The sequence below is a fragment of the Python bivittatus genome, unplaced genomic scaffold (genome assembly GCF_059951505.1).
Source record: "Python bivittatus isolate LINGU-HERP-01145 unplaced genomic scaffold, Pbiv_v1 ctg000580_np1212, whole genome shotgun sequence".
Taxonomy (NCBI): Eukaryota; Metazoa; Chordata; class Lepidosauria; order Squamata; family Pythonidae; genus Python; species Python bivittatus.
In genome coordinates, this window is record NW_028277087.1 from 5,527,111 (window position 1) to 5,543,817 (window position 16,707).

General features: G+C 40.9%; 1 protein-coding gene across 1 annotated transcript in view; it reads left to right on the forward strand.

The window, feature by feature from the left end:
- UPF1 (UPF1 RNA helicase and ATPase) overlaps positions 1 to 16,236 on the forward strand; it is a 34,836-nt gene extending 18,600 nt beyond the window's left edge. Inside the window, exons 18-24 of the mRNA XM_025167995.2 lie at positions 261 to 403; positions 3,089 to 3,263; positions 10,419 to 10,500; positions 10,852 to 11,013; positions 11,846 to 12,063; positions 12,717 to 12,836; positions 13,803 to 16,236. Of these exons, the coding sequence (XP_025023763.2) occupies positions 261 to 403; positions 3,089 to 3,263; positions 10,419 to 10,500; positions 10,852 to 11,013; positions 11,846 to 12,063; positions 12,717 to 12,833 (897 nt within the window). The 3' untranslated portion in view covers positions 12,834 to 12,836; positions 13,803 to 16,236. The remainder of the gene's footprint in view (positions 1 to 260; positions 404 to 3,088; positions 3,264 to 10,418; positions 10,501 to 10,851; positions 11,014 to 11,845; positions 12,064 to 12,716; positions 12,837 to 13,802) is intronic.
- Positions 16,237 to 16,707: the final 471 nt, after the last annotated feature.

Below are 16,707 nucleotides of genomic sequence, written 5' to 3' on the forward strand. Positions count from 1 at the left end.
TCCCCTCCATTTCAGGTTGTCATTCAGTTAAATAAAAAAACATTTTTTAATGTGTGGGTGCACTAACCTTCCCCCCCCAGGATGAAACAAGATTATTTCTGGGATTCAATAGTGTTTTGAAATACTGAATCTAGAAGTTAGAATCATAAAGAAGTTATCAGTATCCATACAATATGTAATAATAGTATGTAGCATTACTGAAAAGTGGGAAAATGAGAAATGTCTTTAAGAAGTCTTTCTCTCTTCTCCCCCCTTTACAGGAAGTTGAAATTGCTAGCGTTGATGCTTTCCAAGGGCGAGAAAAGGACTTTATTATCCTCTCCTGTGTTAGAGCTAACGAACATCAAGGCATTGGCTTCTTGAATGACCCCAGGCGTCTCAATGTGGCTCTCACAAGAGCAAGGTATTGGACTATCAATCATCTGAGATTGAATCTCTGCTTTCAGATTTCCTTAACTACACATTTTGGATGGAGTCAAATTGAAAAAAAATTTTTTTTTCTTTAAATGTATTTATTTTACTAATCGTTTTAAAAATGTTACTTAGCTAAGAAATCCTGAGAGTTATTTGCAAAATCAAAGATAAAAAGACAAGATTGTGTGATATTTCCTTGGTTGTCTCATGTTTATGGGTAAATGTATAAGAAATGTTCGTGGTAATGTTAGAGGTCTTGGTTGGGGGTGCAGATGTGTGTGTATTTTTGTAAGCATATGGTATCATGTTATTGGCTGAGAACCTGAATGATTTACTGCCAGTATTAGACTGTATGAAAATTAATGCATCTTAGACCACAAGATGTTTATATTTGAAAAACAGTATGTGTAAGGGTTGTTTTCCAAGAACTGGACACATTGTAGAAGATAACTGTACAAAATACTTTACTGTAGCACACATCTTTCCTAACAATAGGCTGTTGCCCTGGGTTAACTTCAGTTCCTAGGCTTTGCAAGTTGATGTAGCCACATAAATAAATCTTGATAACAAATATAGGTAGTCCTTGACTTATGACCATTCTTTTAGCAACCTTTCAAAGTTATGACAGCACTGATCAAATGGTGGTTACGACCAGTCCTTGGAATTCTAGCCATCCCAGCACCCCTGCAGTCACGTGATCATGATTTGGGCACTTGGCAACTGGCTCACATTTATGATTGGTTGCAGTGCCCTGGGATCACATGATCACCATTTGTGACTTTCCCTGCTGGCTTCTCAGAAAGTCAATAGGGATAGCCGGCAGGGAAGGTTGCAAGTTGCTGGGGTAAATCTCCCCCACCCGTGCACCCTCCCCCAGTTCCTCTGCACTCATGCCAGCTGGCCATGTGCACATTCTCCTTGAGCCTTGCCATGCCTCCCTTGCACCCCCATGCATCCTCCCTGATCCTCAACGTATCTCCCGTGCACCCTCCCCAAGCCTTGCTGCACCACTCTCGCACACCCCCTCACATCCAGCAGCAGCCATTTGCCTGCCTGCTGGCCTGCTTCTGAGCCACCTGGGACTTGCAACTTCCTGCAGGCTTCCCCACTGACTTGGTTGTGGGAAACCAGCAGGAAGTTGCCTCGTCTAACGACTGTGGGATTTGGTTAATGACGGCAACCGGGACTGCAGAGATTGCCATTGCTAAGTGATGCAGTTGCACTTTATGACCACATTGCTTAGCGATGGAAATTCTGGTCCCAATTGCCGTTGTAAGTCGAGGGCTACCTGTAGAAGTCTTACAATTTTGTAAGGTGGCATACAACTTTTGCCTCCCTCCAAAAGTTCTTAGCTTGTTGGGATTAGGTGCTGCCTCAGCGTGGTTGCTCCTCTTCTGGTTGCTGCTAAGCGCCAGGCAGGAATCAAATCACAATGTGTTGCTTACCATGGTTTGTGATCCTGGTAGTTGACCGATGACCCTCTTTGCTTGCCTATAATACAGTTGCTGGGTTAAGAACATCCAAGTTACGGACAACTCCTACTTACCGATGGACTACCTATTACTAAGAATGGCAGACGGCATTCTCCTTCCTGGAGCCGACAAACTGCTGAAGCCGCACAGTGTTTTCATGAACTGCTAAAGCCACACATTTTTAATATACAGTCTATTTTTAGCGGTTCATGAAAACATTGTGTGGCTTAAGCAGTTCATTGCCTCCAGGAAGGAGAACACCATCCACCATTTTTAGTAACAGGCAGCCCATTTGTAAGTACAAGTTCCAACTTACATACTAATTCAAGTCAGGCTTAGGAACAGAACTCGTTCTTAACCTGGGGACTGCCTGTGGTTGTAAATTCCCAGATGTCACTTCCTGCTTCCTCGTCTGCTTGCTGTCTCCTCCTCCTCCTTTTCTTCTACATGCCCACACTTTTGTAGGCTAAGTGCCTGGGTGGGGTGAGACTACCTACGGCCATCAGCATGTTCTTAAAAAATCAGGGTGTGGCTCAATTAGCCAGACAGCTGGAATGCCGGCATGGATGCTTGTAAGTAAACTGTAAGTGGGGAAATGAATGAATGAGCCCATCTCTCCTCAAGTTTCTGGGGCTGTAAACTTTTACTGCTCTTTGGGAGAAGGGATGAGCTGAGCTTATCCTTGGGAAAGGTGGGGGGAGTGTTTCTGCCTGTCTGCAGCTGCTTTTCCCAGGTGCAGACAGCAGCCTCAGTTTTTCTCCCACATAGTATGTCAGGAAAAACTAAAGTAAGTTGAATTGGAGTACTTAAGAATTGTGAATTAAAACAAGAAGAGATAGTATTAGGGCTACGGTGCTGAATTGAATACAAAAGGAAATAGTATGATTAAGTAGGTATGTGAAGATAACAAAATCAAAGTACACAATAAAATCAGCAGAAACAATAGTGCCATTAGATTAAAATCAGCTTAGGTGATATTCTGGAAGACCTAGGCAGAGAGGGTCCTGAAAGTAGGAAGGCGCTTTCCATATACCACAGATTGAAGGTGCTTTCTCTGCAGTCATTACCTGCCTGACTTGAAGGAAATACAAAGGGCAGCACTCAAGAGTAGGTGGTCCTTACAACAGCATTAATGGCATGTATGCTGAAATGGGCTGGTAAGCAAACAGCCCTTCATTAGTGTCTTACTGTTACCTCTTTAGGTACGGCGTCATTATCGTTGGGAATCCAAAGGCACTCTCCAAGCAACCTCTCTGGAATCACCTTCTGAACTACTACAAGGAGCAAAAGGTCCTGGTTGAGGGACCACTGAACAATCTCCGTGAGAGCCTCATGCAATTCAGCAAGCCTCGAAAATTGGTCAACACTATCAATCCTGTAAGTCCCATGCAGGGCAGTCTCTTTTTGCACTCACTGAACAGGATTTGGTGGCTACCACACCTTCTGCCTGGCTTACATTCTAAGAGGGGCATGCACACAATAGTAGAAGTGTTTTGTTTGGACTTTAAAATCTTGCTTGAAGTATGGGCTGTACGCTTGATGGAACTAAACTTTTTATTTGTTTACATTTTTAAAATACATAAGTTGCCCCTCCCACAGTTTGTGACTGGGCAATGTACAGCAGTAGAAAGAAAGAAAAGCTTAAAACAAAAATAAGTATCATACAGAATCACCCAACATATAATTCAGGCTAGTGATAATAATACATGTACATATCACCAAACAGGTTCATCTACCATTCTGGTCCAGTGTATGGGAGGAGACCCAGGTCTTTATGGTGCCACGGAAGTCCACTCCTAACATGGGGGAGCTTGTTCCAAATGGGAGGTGCAACTACAGAGAAGGCACATACCTTAGGTTCCATTAGATGGGATTACTTCAGGGAGGGTAACTGGAGCATGCCTCCCTTATGCCACCTTGTAGGTGGCTTTATTACAGGCTGGTGTGGCATTGAGTAGTAGCCGCTGGAGACCAGGGCTGCCTAAGATCTGATGATGAGGCACCAGGGCAGAGACAAGGAACTGAAATACAGGATCAGTACTAAACACGGAGGCCACATTCCCTGAGGACATCCATCCACAGGGTCCTGCTATATCTCCCTTTGCCCATCACTATCAAAATATTATTGCTTGCCCTTAGCCTCTATGGGAAACTAACTCTCTGACCCTTGCCGTCCTTCCCCCAATCAAAAAGACCCATTAAACTTCAACCAAACAACCATCCAACCAGGCAAAGTATCCAAGGATCCACGACACTTCTGGCAATGCTCAATATGGACAGTCTATCACATCTCCTGGCATATACACACCACCACACCACCTCTGATGCCTCTACTGTCACCAGGCAATAATACATAATAAATTCAGTGAAGGAAGAATTTATTATGTATTGCTACCCTGCTACCATCTCCCACTCAGAAAGTGAGCAGGCAGTAATATCCTAAGCCACCTCAATTCCCCAACAAAGTCAGAACACAATTTGTAGGTCTGGTACCTTCCAATAAACAGGCTTGGAAAGAAGAAAATTTTTATTATATCTATGAATAATAAAATTGATAGATACAGTAAAATCTACTCAGTTCTTCTGAGTCCTCTTGGATCATGGAAAGGGCAGGTTGGACATTGCCCAGCAGTTGTCTCACAAAGAAGGTAACATAGCTGCTGTTTGGCATGGTAGATCTCATATCGGCTGCAGGATGCCAGCCAATTCTCTTGCAGGATAACCAGCTGGCTCGTGCTTAATCCCTCAGTTAGGTGCCCAATTCTGCCAAAACATTGGGGCCAGGCAATACCAAGCTATCATCCTCATCTCTGCACACAAGAAGAGCAGATTATGAAGGATCCATCACCAAAGGTATTGCCAGAATATTGGTAATTAACAGTGCCACCATTGTCACACCACCAGGATTCAACAGCCTATTGACTGTCAAACCAATCGTGGTAATTCCAGCAGCCTCAGCCAAGAAACAACTATTCCTGGCACCTTGGGGAGCCAGGCTTGAGGTTCCATTCAAAGTCTGCCACCAACACCTGTTTCCATGGAAGACTCAGGAATGATTTGGAGACCATCAAAGCCATCCACAGATCGTCTGCAACATACCACAATTCAGCAGTGTCTATGCTTGGTCAATATAGCCAGTCATTCTCAATGTCATGACAATCTCCTCCCCCAAACTGCTAGAAAGTTCAAAACTCAAAATGCTTCAAGTTTTCAGTCGATTGGATATAATGGGATTTGAAACAAGGCTCTTTTTCTTTTATCCCAAGGAGTTGTAATCTCTGCTTTCTCCAAATTCAGTTCTTAGGTCCTTTAGAATAATAATGCATTCTGTCACACCATTAGCCATATATTTCACATTCCAGCATGACCTACCCAATCAAGGGCCCTGCTCGTCAATCAAGGAAAGGAAAGTCTCCTGATATTCTGTTGCTTTCCCCATTACCCATTTTATATTAGCTATCCAATCTCATGTCTACCTACCCTTCCTGAAACCTGATCATTTAGCATTTAGTAGCAGTAGTAATGGCTCCTGGCCACCCAACTTGCATAAATTGACTAAAAATTATTTTTAAAGCCGTTTTTGAAAAAAAAAATGACATAAACAATGGAGAGCTTTGCTCTCATCTATTGAAAAATCAGTTAAATTACCTTGTTACCAAAAAAGGAAGATGCAAGAGAAGGAACAAATTAACAAACAATTGGTCTAATTTTTCATGCAAGCAAAGTTTTGCTCAAAGTCATACAAAGAACAGAAGAGCCATTACATGGAAAGAGAAATGCTAAATGATCAGGTTTCAGGAAGGGTAGGTAGACATGAGATTGGATAGCTAATATAAGATGGGTAATGGAGAAAGCAACAGAATATTAGGAGACTTTCCTAATGACTAGAGCAGGGCCCTTGATTGGGTAGGTCATGCTGGAATGTGAAATATATGGCTAATGGTGTGACAGAATGCATTATTATTCTAAAGGACCTAAGAACTGAATTTGGAGAAAGTGGTTAAGAGTAAGACAAGGATCTCTATTTTACCTGTGTAGTTAATTTATTATAAGAATGGCAGGGTTGGAAAAGATGACAGCTGGTATCAAAATAGGTTCACTCACAGCTGATGATACCACTTGACTGAAATTGAGGAAGACGAATGAGCTCATTATGGAAGTAAAAACAAAGGTGAACATCTGGAATAATGTTAAACATTAAGACAAAAGTAATCTCAACCTGCAGTCTTTGTGACTTTATAAATGATGGCAAACAAATGAAAGTGACATAGCTTTGTTTTCTTGGGCTTAAGAGTACAGATAGTGCTCACTTATTGACCGCAATTGGGACTGGCAGCTCTGTGGTCATTAAACGTGACGTTGCATGACTCTGACTTCCTACCAGTTTCCCCACTGACTTTGCTTGTTGGAAGCAGGCTGTAAAGGTCACAAATGGCAATCAAGTAACCATGGGATGCTGCAACTCTTGTAAATGTGTGCTGTTTGCCAAGTGCCTGAATCACAATCCTTGACTGCAAGGATGCTGTGATGGCTGCAACTTCCAGGACCGGTCATGTGTCTCCTTTTTCAGCACTATCGTGATTTTGAACGGTTGCTGAACAAGTGGTCAGTAAGCGAGGGCTACCTGTACATAAAAGGTAGATAAGATGCTGGAGAAATAGAGGCAATAAATCGTAAGGGAAAGGCAGTGATAAACAAGATCATTAAGGATGATAATATTTCAGTGACAAAATTACAATAAGCAGTCCTCTTTCCAATAATAGCGTGTAGTTGCGAAAGCTGAACCTTGAGAAAGAGAAATAAGAGGTGTCAGGAAGGCTGCACAGATGCAGTCGCCAGGAGTTAGGCTCAACCTGAGGGAGTCTTTACCTTTGCTAAGAGTACCGTGGACTGCAGGAACCAGTCAGTGAGCCCTGGATCAAATATAAAGGATGATATCGATCTTGGGGTGACGTCCCTGGGCCACGCAGTTAGCAAAAAAAGCCTACATGTATCCCTTAGTGCCAGAAGACAGGAAAGCAGTCATGCATAAACCTCAGCAAAAATCGCACCAAAGCAGCATGCAAATCTTCGTATTTTAAGATGCACCCTGAAACTCAATTTCTACAAGATGCAAGTGCATACAGAAGAGGGTACAGGCAAACTAAAGCTCGCCAATAATATTGCACTGGTGGTCTTTGCTTTTACACAACCTCAGTGCTTAGAAGTAAGCTGTTGTCATAAGTCTGCTGCCTGCCAAAAGGAGGATTCAGGGATGTGACAGAGCAACCTCCAAAGCTTATCAAATCTGCTGACCATTATCCCTTCCTGTCAATCCATGCGGGACACACAGTAGGACAAAGAAAAGCCACTGCTAAATCTCTGAAGATGGACGCTCAAGACCCTGGGAGCTTGGGTAGGATTCTCGTTTATCTTCCCAGCCCCTGGAAGAGAACCAGAAGGGAGAAGGATACTGCAAGTGAATGACTAGCTAGGCAACTGGTAGAAGTTGGGTTACATCTCACAAAGACAAAACTGGTCAGCTTGAAGCATGATGATCTTGATCGAGAGCATTTTAACCTGTAGCTGGTGAGGCTTAGAGATTAAAGGCTTGAATAAGGATCTCAGATAAAACTTGCACACGTTAGAAAGAACCAGGAGTGCTGTGATAATGAGGCCTATCAAAATGCTCAGTGAAAAACAGTAAAAGCATTGCCTCTTAGTTTAACAGAGAGCTGGTGGATTGAATACCCCAGCTGGAATGCAACAGTTAAGAATACAGTTTACTGAAGAAGACAGGGAGAATGGGAATGCATGCTAGAAGTAACCAGTCTTGCTCAGAAATCCAAGTAAATAATGGCAATGATATAGGGAACACCTGGGCTATAACTAAAAGCAAATACAAGCCAGTCTGTTGCTAATACTGATTTATACCCACTATACTAAGGAGAAGATGTGGGTAGTGCTTTCCAATTTTCTAAAAAAATCCCAAAAAATGCAGCTCTTTCAAACAAAACTGAATAACAGTGAGGGGAGGACAACAGGGTTAGCTATTCTTGATTTATTTCTACTTTAGAAGACTTAGTTGAAGTTAAAGTAATAGGAAGAATGGAAGAAAATAACCATGTAATGTATTTTAAGGAATGTTAAAGCTGTCCATAGTCAGTTGTAGGATTTGAACCTATAAAGGGATTGTTCCTATAAAGGGGCATAATTACACAAGCACAATTATAAACAATTTCAGGGAAGAAAAAAGGGAGGACAACTGAACTAGCAAATGTGGCTATGCAAAAAGCTTAGTGAAGATCTGACAAGAAGAAAGGAAGCCTGTGCATGATGAATAGAAGGACAGGTTACCAAGCAGGAATACGTGCAGGTTACCTGGAACAAAGTTATTTTAGGAAAGCTGAAGTTCAGAATTAGCTGAGATTGGCAAAAGGTGCCAAGGACAACCAAAAAGGTTTTTTAGTTATGTTCAAAATAAAGAGGAAAATAATACGTCAGCTGTTCAAGTGAGATGGTTAGCTGCTAACCGTCTTCAACAATCACCAAGCAATTATGAAAAGCAAGATCAAGGACTGGGATTGAACATTGGGATGGAAAGAAACGCAGGTCATATCTGTTTCCTTTGAATGAGTTTAATCTCCAGGCCTGGATGAATTGTATTCTAGGGCGTTCTAGCCCAGTGGATACTCTAAAATCAGGGAAATTAAAGCCATCATTACCATATGAAAACTTTAGCTTTGAAAGAGAAAAGTTTCATAATTACCTATGCAGAGAGTTAAAATGATACATTTTTATCCAAGGAACATTCCACAGGAAATCTATTTGCTTTCATATCTTGCTCCAAATACTAAATTTGCATCATACCAAAGGCTTTTGCTGCATCTAGTAATGCCAAGTTGGTGGTTTCATTTTTGTCATCATAATATTGTCAGAAGTTCGGTGCCCTTTCATAAAACCTGATTGTGCTGAATGAATTATTGCAGGCAGGGCCTTCAATAATCATTTTGCCAAAGTAGTTGTTAAATGCTGATGCAAGAAAGGCCATTTTCAAAATATTCCTTATATCTCTTTAGCAGAATAGGAGCCAAACTCTCCATGATTTTTTTATACCACTCAGTCGTTATCCTCCTTGGCACAGAAGCCTTTCAAGATTTTATTGTTTCGGTGGTGTCAGATATTTCCTGTATAGTTAAGCTAAATCTTTTGAATGGACAGCCAAGATTTCTGGGATATTTACTCCATTTAAAAAAGCATCCATCTGCCCACTGGGTAGTTCTGCATTTACAAAGTATAAATGTTAATAAAAATGAGTGATTTGGAGTTAATGAATTATTCCCACACACACACACACACACATACACACACACTTCTTATTGTAGGTATTGGCTTACTTTTTTGTTTTTAACTCTTTCAAATGAGAAGCCAATAATTTACCAGGGGTTTTTTTTCTCCCTGATCTTATTACATCTGCTTAGTGCATTACAATGAATATTCAGTATTCAAAACATATCATTGATAAAGCTCTGATTTAAGTGGCCAAAAACCATGATAGGCTTCCAAAGTGTGATTTCTAGTTTATACATTTGAAGCTCCTTTTACTTGCTTTTCTGACTTTCTGTAATATGATTGTATTGGGGTTTTTTTCCCTCCAAGAGGCATAAACTATTATTTGACCACAGAGAAATGTATGTATGTATGTATGTATGTATGTATGTATGTATGTATTTAATTTATATGCTTTAAATGCATCTCAGACAATCCCCACTTTAGCTGATTATCTTTTTAACTGAAAACAACTGTATCTAGCAATAATTAAAATTCCACCTCTCAGTAACTCGAGCCTCCCCGCCCCCAGACCATTGTTACTACTATCGGTGCACGATCAGAAATTGTGATTGAATCAACTAAGTTAATCATCAATCTCAATATTAAAAAAATAATCCAATATTTAACATGTACCCTAAAGTCTAAATAGTTGTTAAAACTTTAAATGGATTTAACAAGAGAGAGAAAGAAAACATAATTTTCAGAAGTGGAGTCAGGCAGCTAATAAATTCAAATCAATCAATCAGTCTAGACTTGAATGTTATAAAATAAATCCTAGTGACAACAGTAGCTCATGGTGCAGCCACTGAATTCATAGAACATGTTCACACAGATGCTAGACAGATGCTTGAATTTGGACTCAGTGGCCTGGATAGTGCCTTCCACTTCTGTGTTATATGACAAGTAGTTGCTTCACCTATGTAATCAGTAAATTAGTTAACATGATCTGCCTTATGCTGATTCAGATCATGAGTGATCTTGCCCAAAGCTGCAGCCGCAGCTTTGTGGGGATCTCTCATGCAGCGTTCCTAGCAAAACTCTGACCCTTTGCAGAGCTGGGAGGGAAACTGTTCTAAGCAGTTGATTTATAGTAGTATGTTGGAAATGTGTGTAACAGTCCTGTCTTTTCTCTGCAGCTACTCCAGAAGTTTGTGATAGAGCAAAAATAGTTTTTATTTCTTCTTATTCTTCTTATTTATTTTAATATGCATCCTGTTTTAGGGAGCCCGATTCATGACAACTGCTATGTATGATGCCCGTGAAGCTATTATTCCTGGATCAGTTTATGATCGCAGCAGCCAAGGTAAGAAATTTTAGGACTTTCTGTCATCCAAGTAAGAGACATCTTGGCTCCTGAGCCAAAAATAGCTAAATTCCCAGACTAGTCATGGCCTGCCTTACATTCTGTGGTTGTTAATTGTTCTGATTTGTTAGTTTGGTGGGGTTACTCATGAAGAACAACTCACCTTTGCCCAGTAGACCCAGTGGGATGCATGCTATGGATTTTTTCCATATGCCATTCAAGATCAAAAGTTAGGAGGCAAATAATTCCCTGTTCCATTTTGTGCTGGGGGAAAGGCCTGGGTAAAAGAAATATATTACAGTAGCTGTCTTATCTTAGAACCACTCAATACCTTTCTCCCCTCATTCTCAGGCCGGCCATCCAACATGTATTTCCAAACACATGATCAGATTGGAATGATCAGTGCTGGACCCAGTCATGTCACCACCATGAACATTCCCATCCCATTCAACTTGGTGATGCCTCCCATGCCTCCACCAGGGTACTTTGGACAGGCCAATGGACCAGCTGCTGGTAAGATGTTTGTGCTTACAAATTATTTTGCTATAAGACCACTAAATAAATATATGTGGGGGAAAGGAAGGATTGCCATTTGCAGCCTTTGGTAGATGTCCTTAAAATCTCAGTACTATCTCTCTAGTTTGGTGTGTATTCCGGTATCATTCAACAGTCTTCATCTTGTCAGTATGTATGTATATATCAATCAGTTGACTGGAATTTTTTACCCCACAACAACCAGCAAACTCTCAGCAGCTTACAAATACAACAGAAAACTAGTACAAAACAAAATTATAGGAAAAGACAGACACCATAAAACATACCATGCCAAATGAGGCATTATGACTATGCCCTCCGGAAGTAGTAGAGCAATAGTAGTAGAGAAATAAAATACATTCTGTCAGTGAAAGGGGTTTATTTCAAGATTGAATCATACTCCATAGGAAGGCCCTTGTCAATAAAGCAAACTCTTAAACTTCTGTTTGTCTGTTGTTCTGATCGTACTTTCTTCACAGCCAGAGTTGTTTTGCAACTCCTCTTTTTATATATTTGTCAAACAGAGGTTAAGATTATCAGTGATGAAATTACAGTGTTTGTGAGGGAAGGTAACACTGAATAACATTCTGCTTAAGATCTTTGTATATAACTTTTGAGGGGAAAAGGTAGATTTCTAGTTGGGAGTTTCTAGCGTGATTACAGATTTCCTTCACTTTATGTGTTTAATAGTTGCATGGATGTAGAATGTGACATCATAGATGTAGATACCACCTGCCTATTTGGATGTACTGTCTTGCCAAATGAAGTTTTGTGTGTGTGTTTGTGTATTGAGATTTGGTTGCACTTGCAGGTCGTGGAAACCTGAAAGGCAAAACTGGCCGTGGTGGGCGGCAGAAGAATCGTTTTGGGATTCCAGGAGCTAGCCAGTCGAACCTCCCCAACAGCCAGGCCAGCCAAGATGTGGTCTCCCAGCCTTTCTCTCAGGGTCCTTTGACTCAGGGTTACATCTCCATGAGCCAACCCTCTCAGATGAGCCAGCCTGGCCTCTCCCAGCCAGAATTATCACAGGTAACAAAGTTGGCTTCTCAGTTGCTGGTTGGAGGAGTGATTCTCAGTAAGCTCTGCAGAGGTGTAAATCCTATTTTTAGTGGTGCCATAGTCTTCTTGATTTAAGATGCAGAGACATTTCCTCTAAAGACCTGAATCATCTTCGCAACCTGTTGCACACAAGATGTGTTGGACTATTCCTCCCATTAATGCTAGCCATGATGGGTGTTGTAACCTAACAAATCTGGAGGGTACCAGGATTGGGAAGACTGCCTCAGATTGTCTTGTATCCAGTATGTAGGAACCTCCTCTGATCAATCTTTCATCTGAGAAACTTACTTTAATATCCTACACAAGTGAGTTGAAGACCGTAAGCCATTGTGATGATGTCAGAACTGTGAAATATCCTTCTAGTTATCATCTAGGCTGGTTCCTAAACAGTTCTTAATCATCTATCAACAGTCTTTAATCTTGAATTATTCTGTTCTTCTTCAGAAAGCTTCTGAGTTGATTCTTTTCTCACTGTTTCTGTAAAATGGTCATTTGTATTAGATTTGGAAAAAGAAAACGAAGTATGTCTTGGTTTTATCAATATACCTCACCTCGTGGTTCAGTACATCTTTCTGGATGAAAAAAATCCTCATTTGGAATTTTGTCTGTTTTTTTCTCTTCAGGATAGTTACCTTGGTGATGAGTTTAAATCTCAGATTGACGTGGCCCTGTCGCAGGATTCGACTTACCAGGGGGAACGCGCATATCAACATGGAGTGACGGGGCTGTCACAGTATTAGAGTGTAAGGTGGTTTAATGGATGAAGATAGCTTGATAGTCTCATCAGTGTCTCTTGCCTTGTCCACTCCTCTGAACATTCAAGCCTCCCATGTGTGAGATGAGTCTGAGAATTGTTGTTCTTGAATTGTTTTGCTTCTTGTTTCTCATTTAAGATTGCTAGTTTGCAGCTATGAGAGTGCTAATATCCAGCTAGAGAAGACAGGAAGGGACTAGGGGCTATAAGAGGGATTAGATTCTGCTGGGAAAAACATCTCGCCTTCATAATATTTTTGAGGTTTTTAGGAACCAAATATTTCTTTCTGTATCTCCTAAGTCTCGATTTGGAAAGCCCCTGCGAAATTGAGTAGTAGATTTAGATCTGATCAAATGAAGCATTTCATACAAGGCGTCATTCTATGCTGAAACTTCCTACCACAACATATATTACACTGGAGTTGGGCGGCCAATAAATTTAAACAAACAAACAAATTTAAATAAATAAATAAATTGACAGTCTTTGAAGCATGGAATTGTCATGGAAAGGCAGTTTCTTTCTCCATATTAAATACCAGAGCAGGCAAGACACACACATCAACTGTTTCTCTGTTTTATAGTTTTGGTTTTTTATTATGTAAAGTGCCCAGAGTTAGTTGGGCATTCTTTACATCTATGAAAACCAATAAACGTTCTACTAACAGCATAGTTTATGATCTACTTCCAGGGATGTTTGGGTCTCTTGAAGAAAATCTGAGTCATGTGACCGTCAACATAGGAGAAAATGCCTTGATTTAACTGTAGGTTTATTTATTTATAACATTTAGAGGCTGCCCCAGTCCATTTTGATTCTGGGCAACTTTATGGCAGTGATAAAACATTCTTATGGATCTCTTCTGGCTCTGCCCATTCAACTGAGCTATTTGTGATGAGGAAGCCTTCCAGAAATTTAACCTAAGCCTTGTGATGTTAATGACATTCTTCTCTTTCCTTAGGTTGAAGGAGAAGAGCTAAGCTTATGTGGAGCTTAGTTCAACAGCAATTTATTCAGGGTAATAAAAATAAAATAAAATGGATACCTGTTTTCCACTGCTAAAACTGAAGCGACTCTGTGAGAGCAACAGGAGAGAGAAGGATAAAAAGAGAGAAACCAACGGAGAGGAGAAAGAAGAGCGAGAGAGCGAAAGAGAAAGAAGAGAGCCCACTGCTAGCTCACTGAGACAAGGAGACTGACCGGAGATGGGAAGAGAAGCACTGGAGGACCAACTGGCACCTCACTGGGAGGGAGAACTAACTCGCCCTGGAAGAACTGAGTGGTCAGCGAAGTTCCCTGTCCCCTCCCCTGCCACCAACACACCTACTGAGAAAGAGAGGAAGGCTCTTAGAAGCAAGAATCATTTCATTCCGTTCTTATTGCAAGCAAGGTTTCACAGTTAGAGCAGGCGGGGAGAGGAAAACCCCCATCTCAGAGTTCATGTACCAATCTCTCCGTTTTTTGTTTTTAAGAGAAGGAAGGAAGGAAGGAAGGAAGGAAGAAACACCTGTTGGCCTTTTTAGGAACAAGCACACCATCCAAGAGGAAATGTCCTGAAGCTTGTGGGGAAGCCAGCTGGCTGGTACCCGACTCTGAGATGTGTGGTTTTGCTGTCCAGAATCTGGCTTTGAGCCTCGTGTGGCTTCACCCACAGTCTGAATGGCCGGCTTATGGCGAGATGGGGTGGTTCTTTTTTTTTTTTTTTTAAGAAATTCTTTCAAAGAAGCACTGGATATTTTTTTAGAAGTTTGTCTCTGAAATTTAGTAGTGGACCTGGAGGAAAATCCTTGTTTTGAGATACTTAAAAAACCATAAAGATACATATATATCTATCTATCTATCTATCCGTTTAACACAAGTTAGAACACCAATCTCTTCTGTGTGATTTCAGTCAATCAAACTCTTCTTCTGGGGGGGGCGTGCATCTTGCAAGGAAGCTGATGCATCCTGCCAGTGCAGTGGAGAGATCAGAATGGTGTTGTCAGTTTTAATTGGTTCCTGCCTGGGCTCTTCTCTGTGGGACAAGGTTGTATTTTTTTTAAAAAAAGAAACTTCTGAAAGGCATATGCTTTACAAAAGGGAGATGGGTATCTGTGCCCTCTGGCCCCTGAGAAGGAAGAACCCTGGGATTGACCTGCTTTTTATTAGTTGCTGCCGACATTGGGAAAACTGTAGTGGAAACAGGGGATTATATTGGTTTTGAAGCAAAGCTTCTCTAATGATATACTGAGATAGTTTGGAATTGTCTGGGGAGGAAGAGCAGGCAGATATTGTAAGGTGGCCACTGTTGGGCAAAAATAATCCTTGGAATGGAGGGTATTTTTCTTGACGTTCTGTACAGGGAACGGTGGAATGAGCACCAGAAGTTTAAACAAAGCTGGAGACCATGTTAGGGAGCAGGACCCTCGGTCAGGCTCCTTTGATTTATCATTTCAAATCCCAACTGGAAAAGGGCAATTTATTAAAAAAACAAAACAAAAAACTCACCTTGGCTCATAGCAGAAAGCATGTGTATCTGCATTAAAAGTTTTGAGAACAATTGCCTGTTACCCTATTATTGGTTTGATTTTCTTGCCACCAAAGGGGATCCCATTAAGTTCCTTTATCTGAGACAGTTTGACCAAATTCCTAGTTGCGTGATTTTTTTTTAATTAATTTAGCTTTCTTTTCCAATCAAAGGGCTCTAAGCGTCTGTTTTAACTTTTGTATGTGTTGAGGAACCCCCACAACTTTACATGAATGTACTTTAGAATCCCTACATTTTATTTTAAAAATTTGGACATTTGTAATGTTCATTCCCACTTCTGCCCTGCCCCCCAAAACAAAAACCCCTCTACGCTGCTCTGCAAGAAGTATATTAGCATTCATCAGGCCTTGCTTTACATTGCAGGTTTGGGAAGAGGGGAACAGGCGAATGAAAATCTGCAATTCTTAATTGAAAACGTCTCCAGAGTTTAGACTTCTACTATGTGTATGGGAAAGGGAGACAGGCCACCTTCCTGCCTGAAAGGTGGAATCTTTATTCCGACTCTTGGAGAACTGCTTGTTAATTTCCTTTCTTCTACCATCCCCTTTGCTGTGTGGCTGTGTAGATTTTTGAGCTAGACTAAATGCTAAACCTCTTTGTGCAATGCAACCCACTAAGTAACGTAGCTCCCTCCTCCTTCCACTGTCTTCCTAATTCCTTCCCATTATTCCCTCCTCCACATTTCACTAGGTAGCAATGCTTGCCTCTTCACGTTGATTTTTTTTTCTTTTGTAGCAGTTATAAAATGCTGAGTTTCAGTACAAAATCCCACCAAAACATCAGTGCTAGCGCGGTGCTGATTTTTTTCTGTCTCAGTTTGTTTTAAAACCTGTTTCTCATCAAATTAATAAAAAACGCTTGCATTCAGTGTCTGGGGACTTAAATTTCTGATGTTCAGTTGTTGAAATATATGGCTATAAACCTACAAGTTACCTTTCAGTCAGAAAAGTTCATTATGCACCCACACCCGTGTGTGTTTGTGTGTGTGTGTGTGCGTGCGTGCGTATATGTTCATATTCATCTTACCTTTTTTAAATTGTATTGGCTTTTGCTGATTACCCTCTTTAAAAACAAATCATACCATCTTCCTGCAACCAGCACTCAGGAGCAAATGAACAAGTTTTGTCTTGGAAATTCTTATATTGTGCTGGGGGCAGGGCAATAGTTCTTTAACCTGTATCAAATGTATATACAGCAATAATTTGTAATAGCTTTTACTGAACCAGTGGCCACACCTGATAGCCATTCAGTCTGTGCTGCTACATACAGCAGTGTATGTTAATAAATATATAACTCGTGCTCCAAATTAAAACAAAATATAGAATGACTCACCACTAAG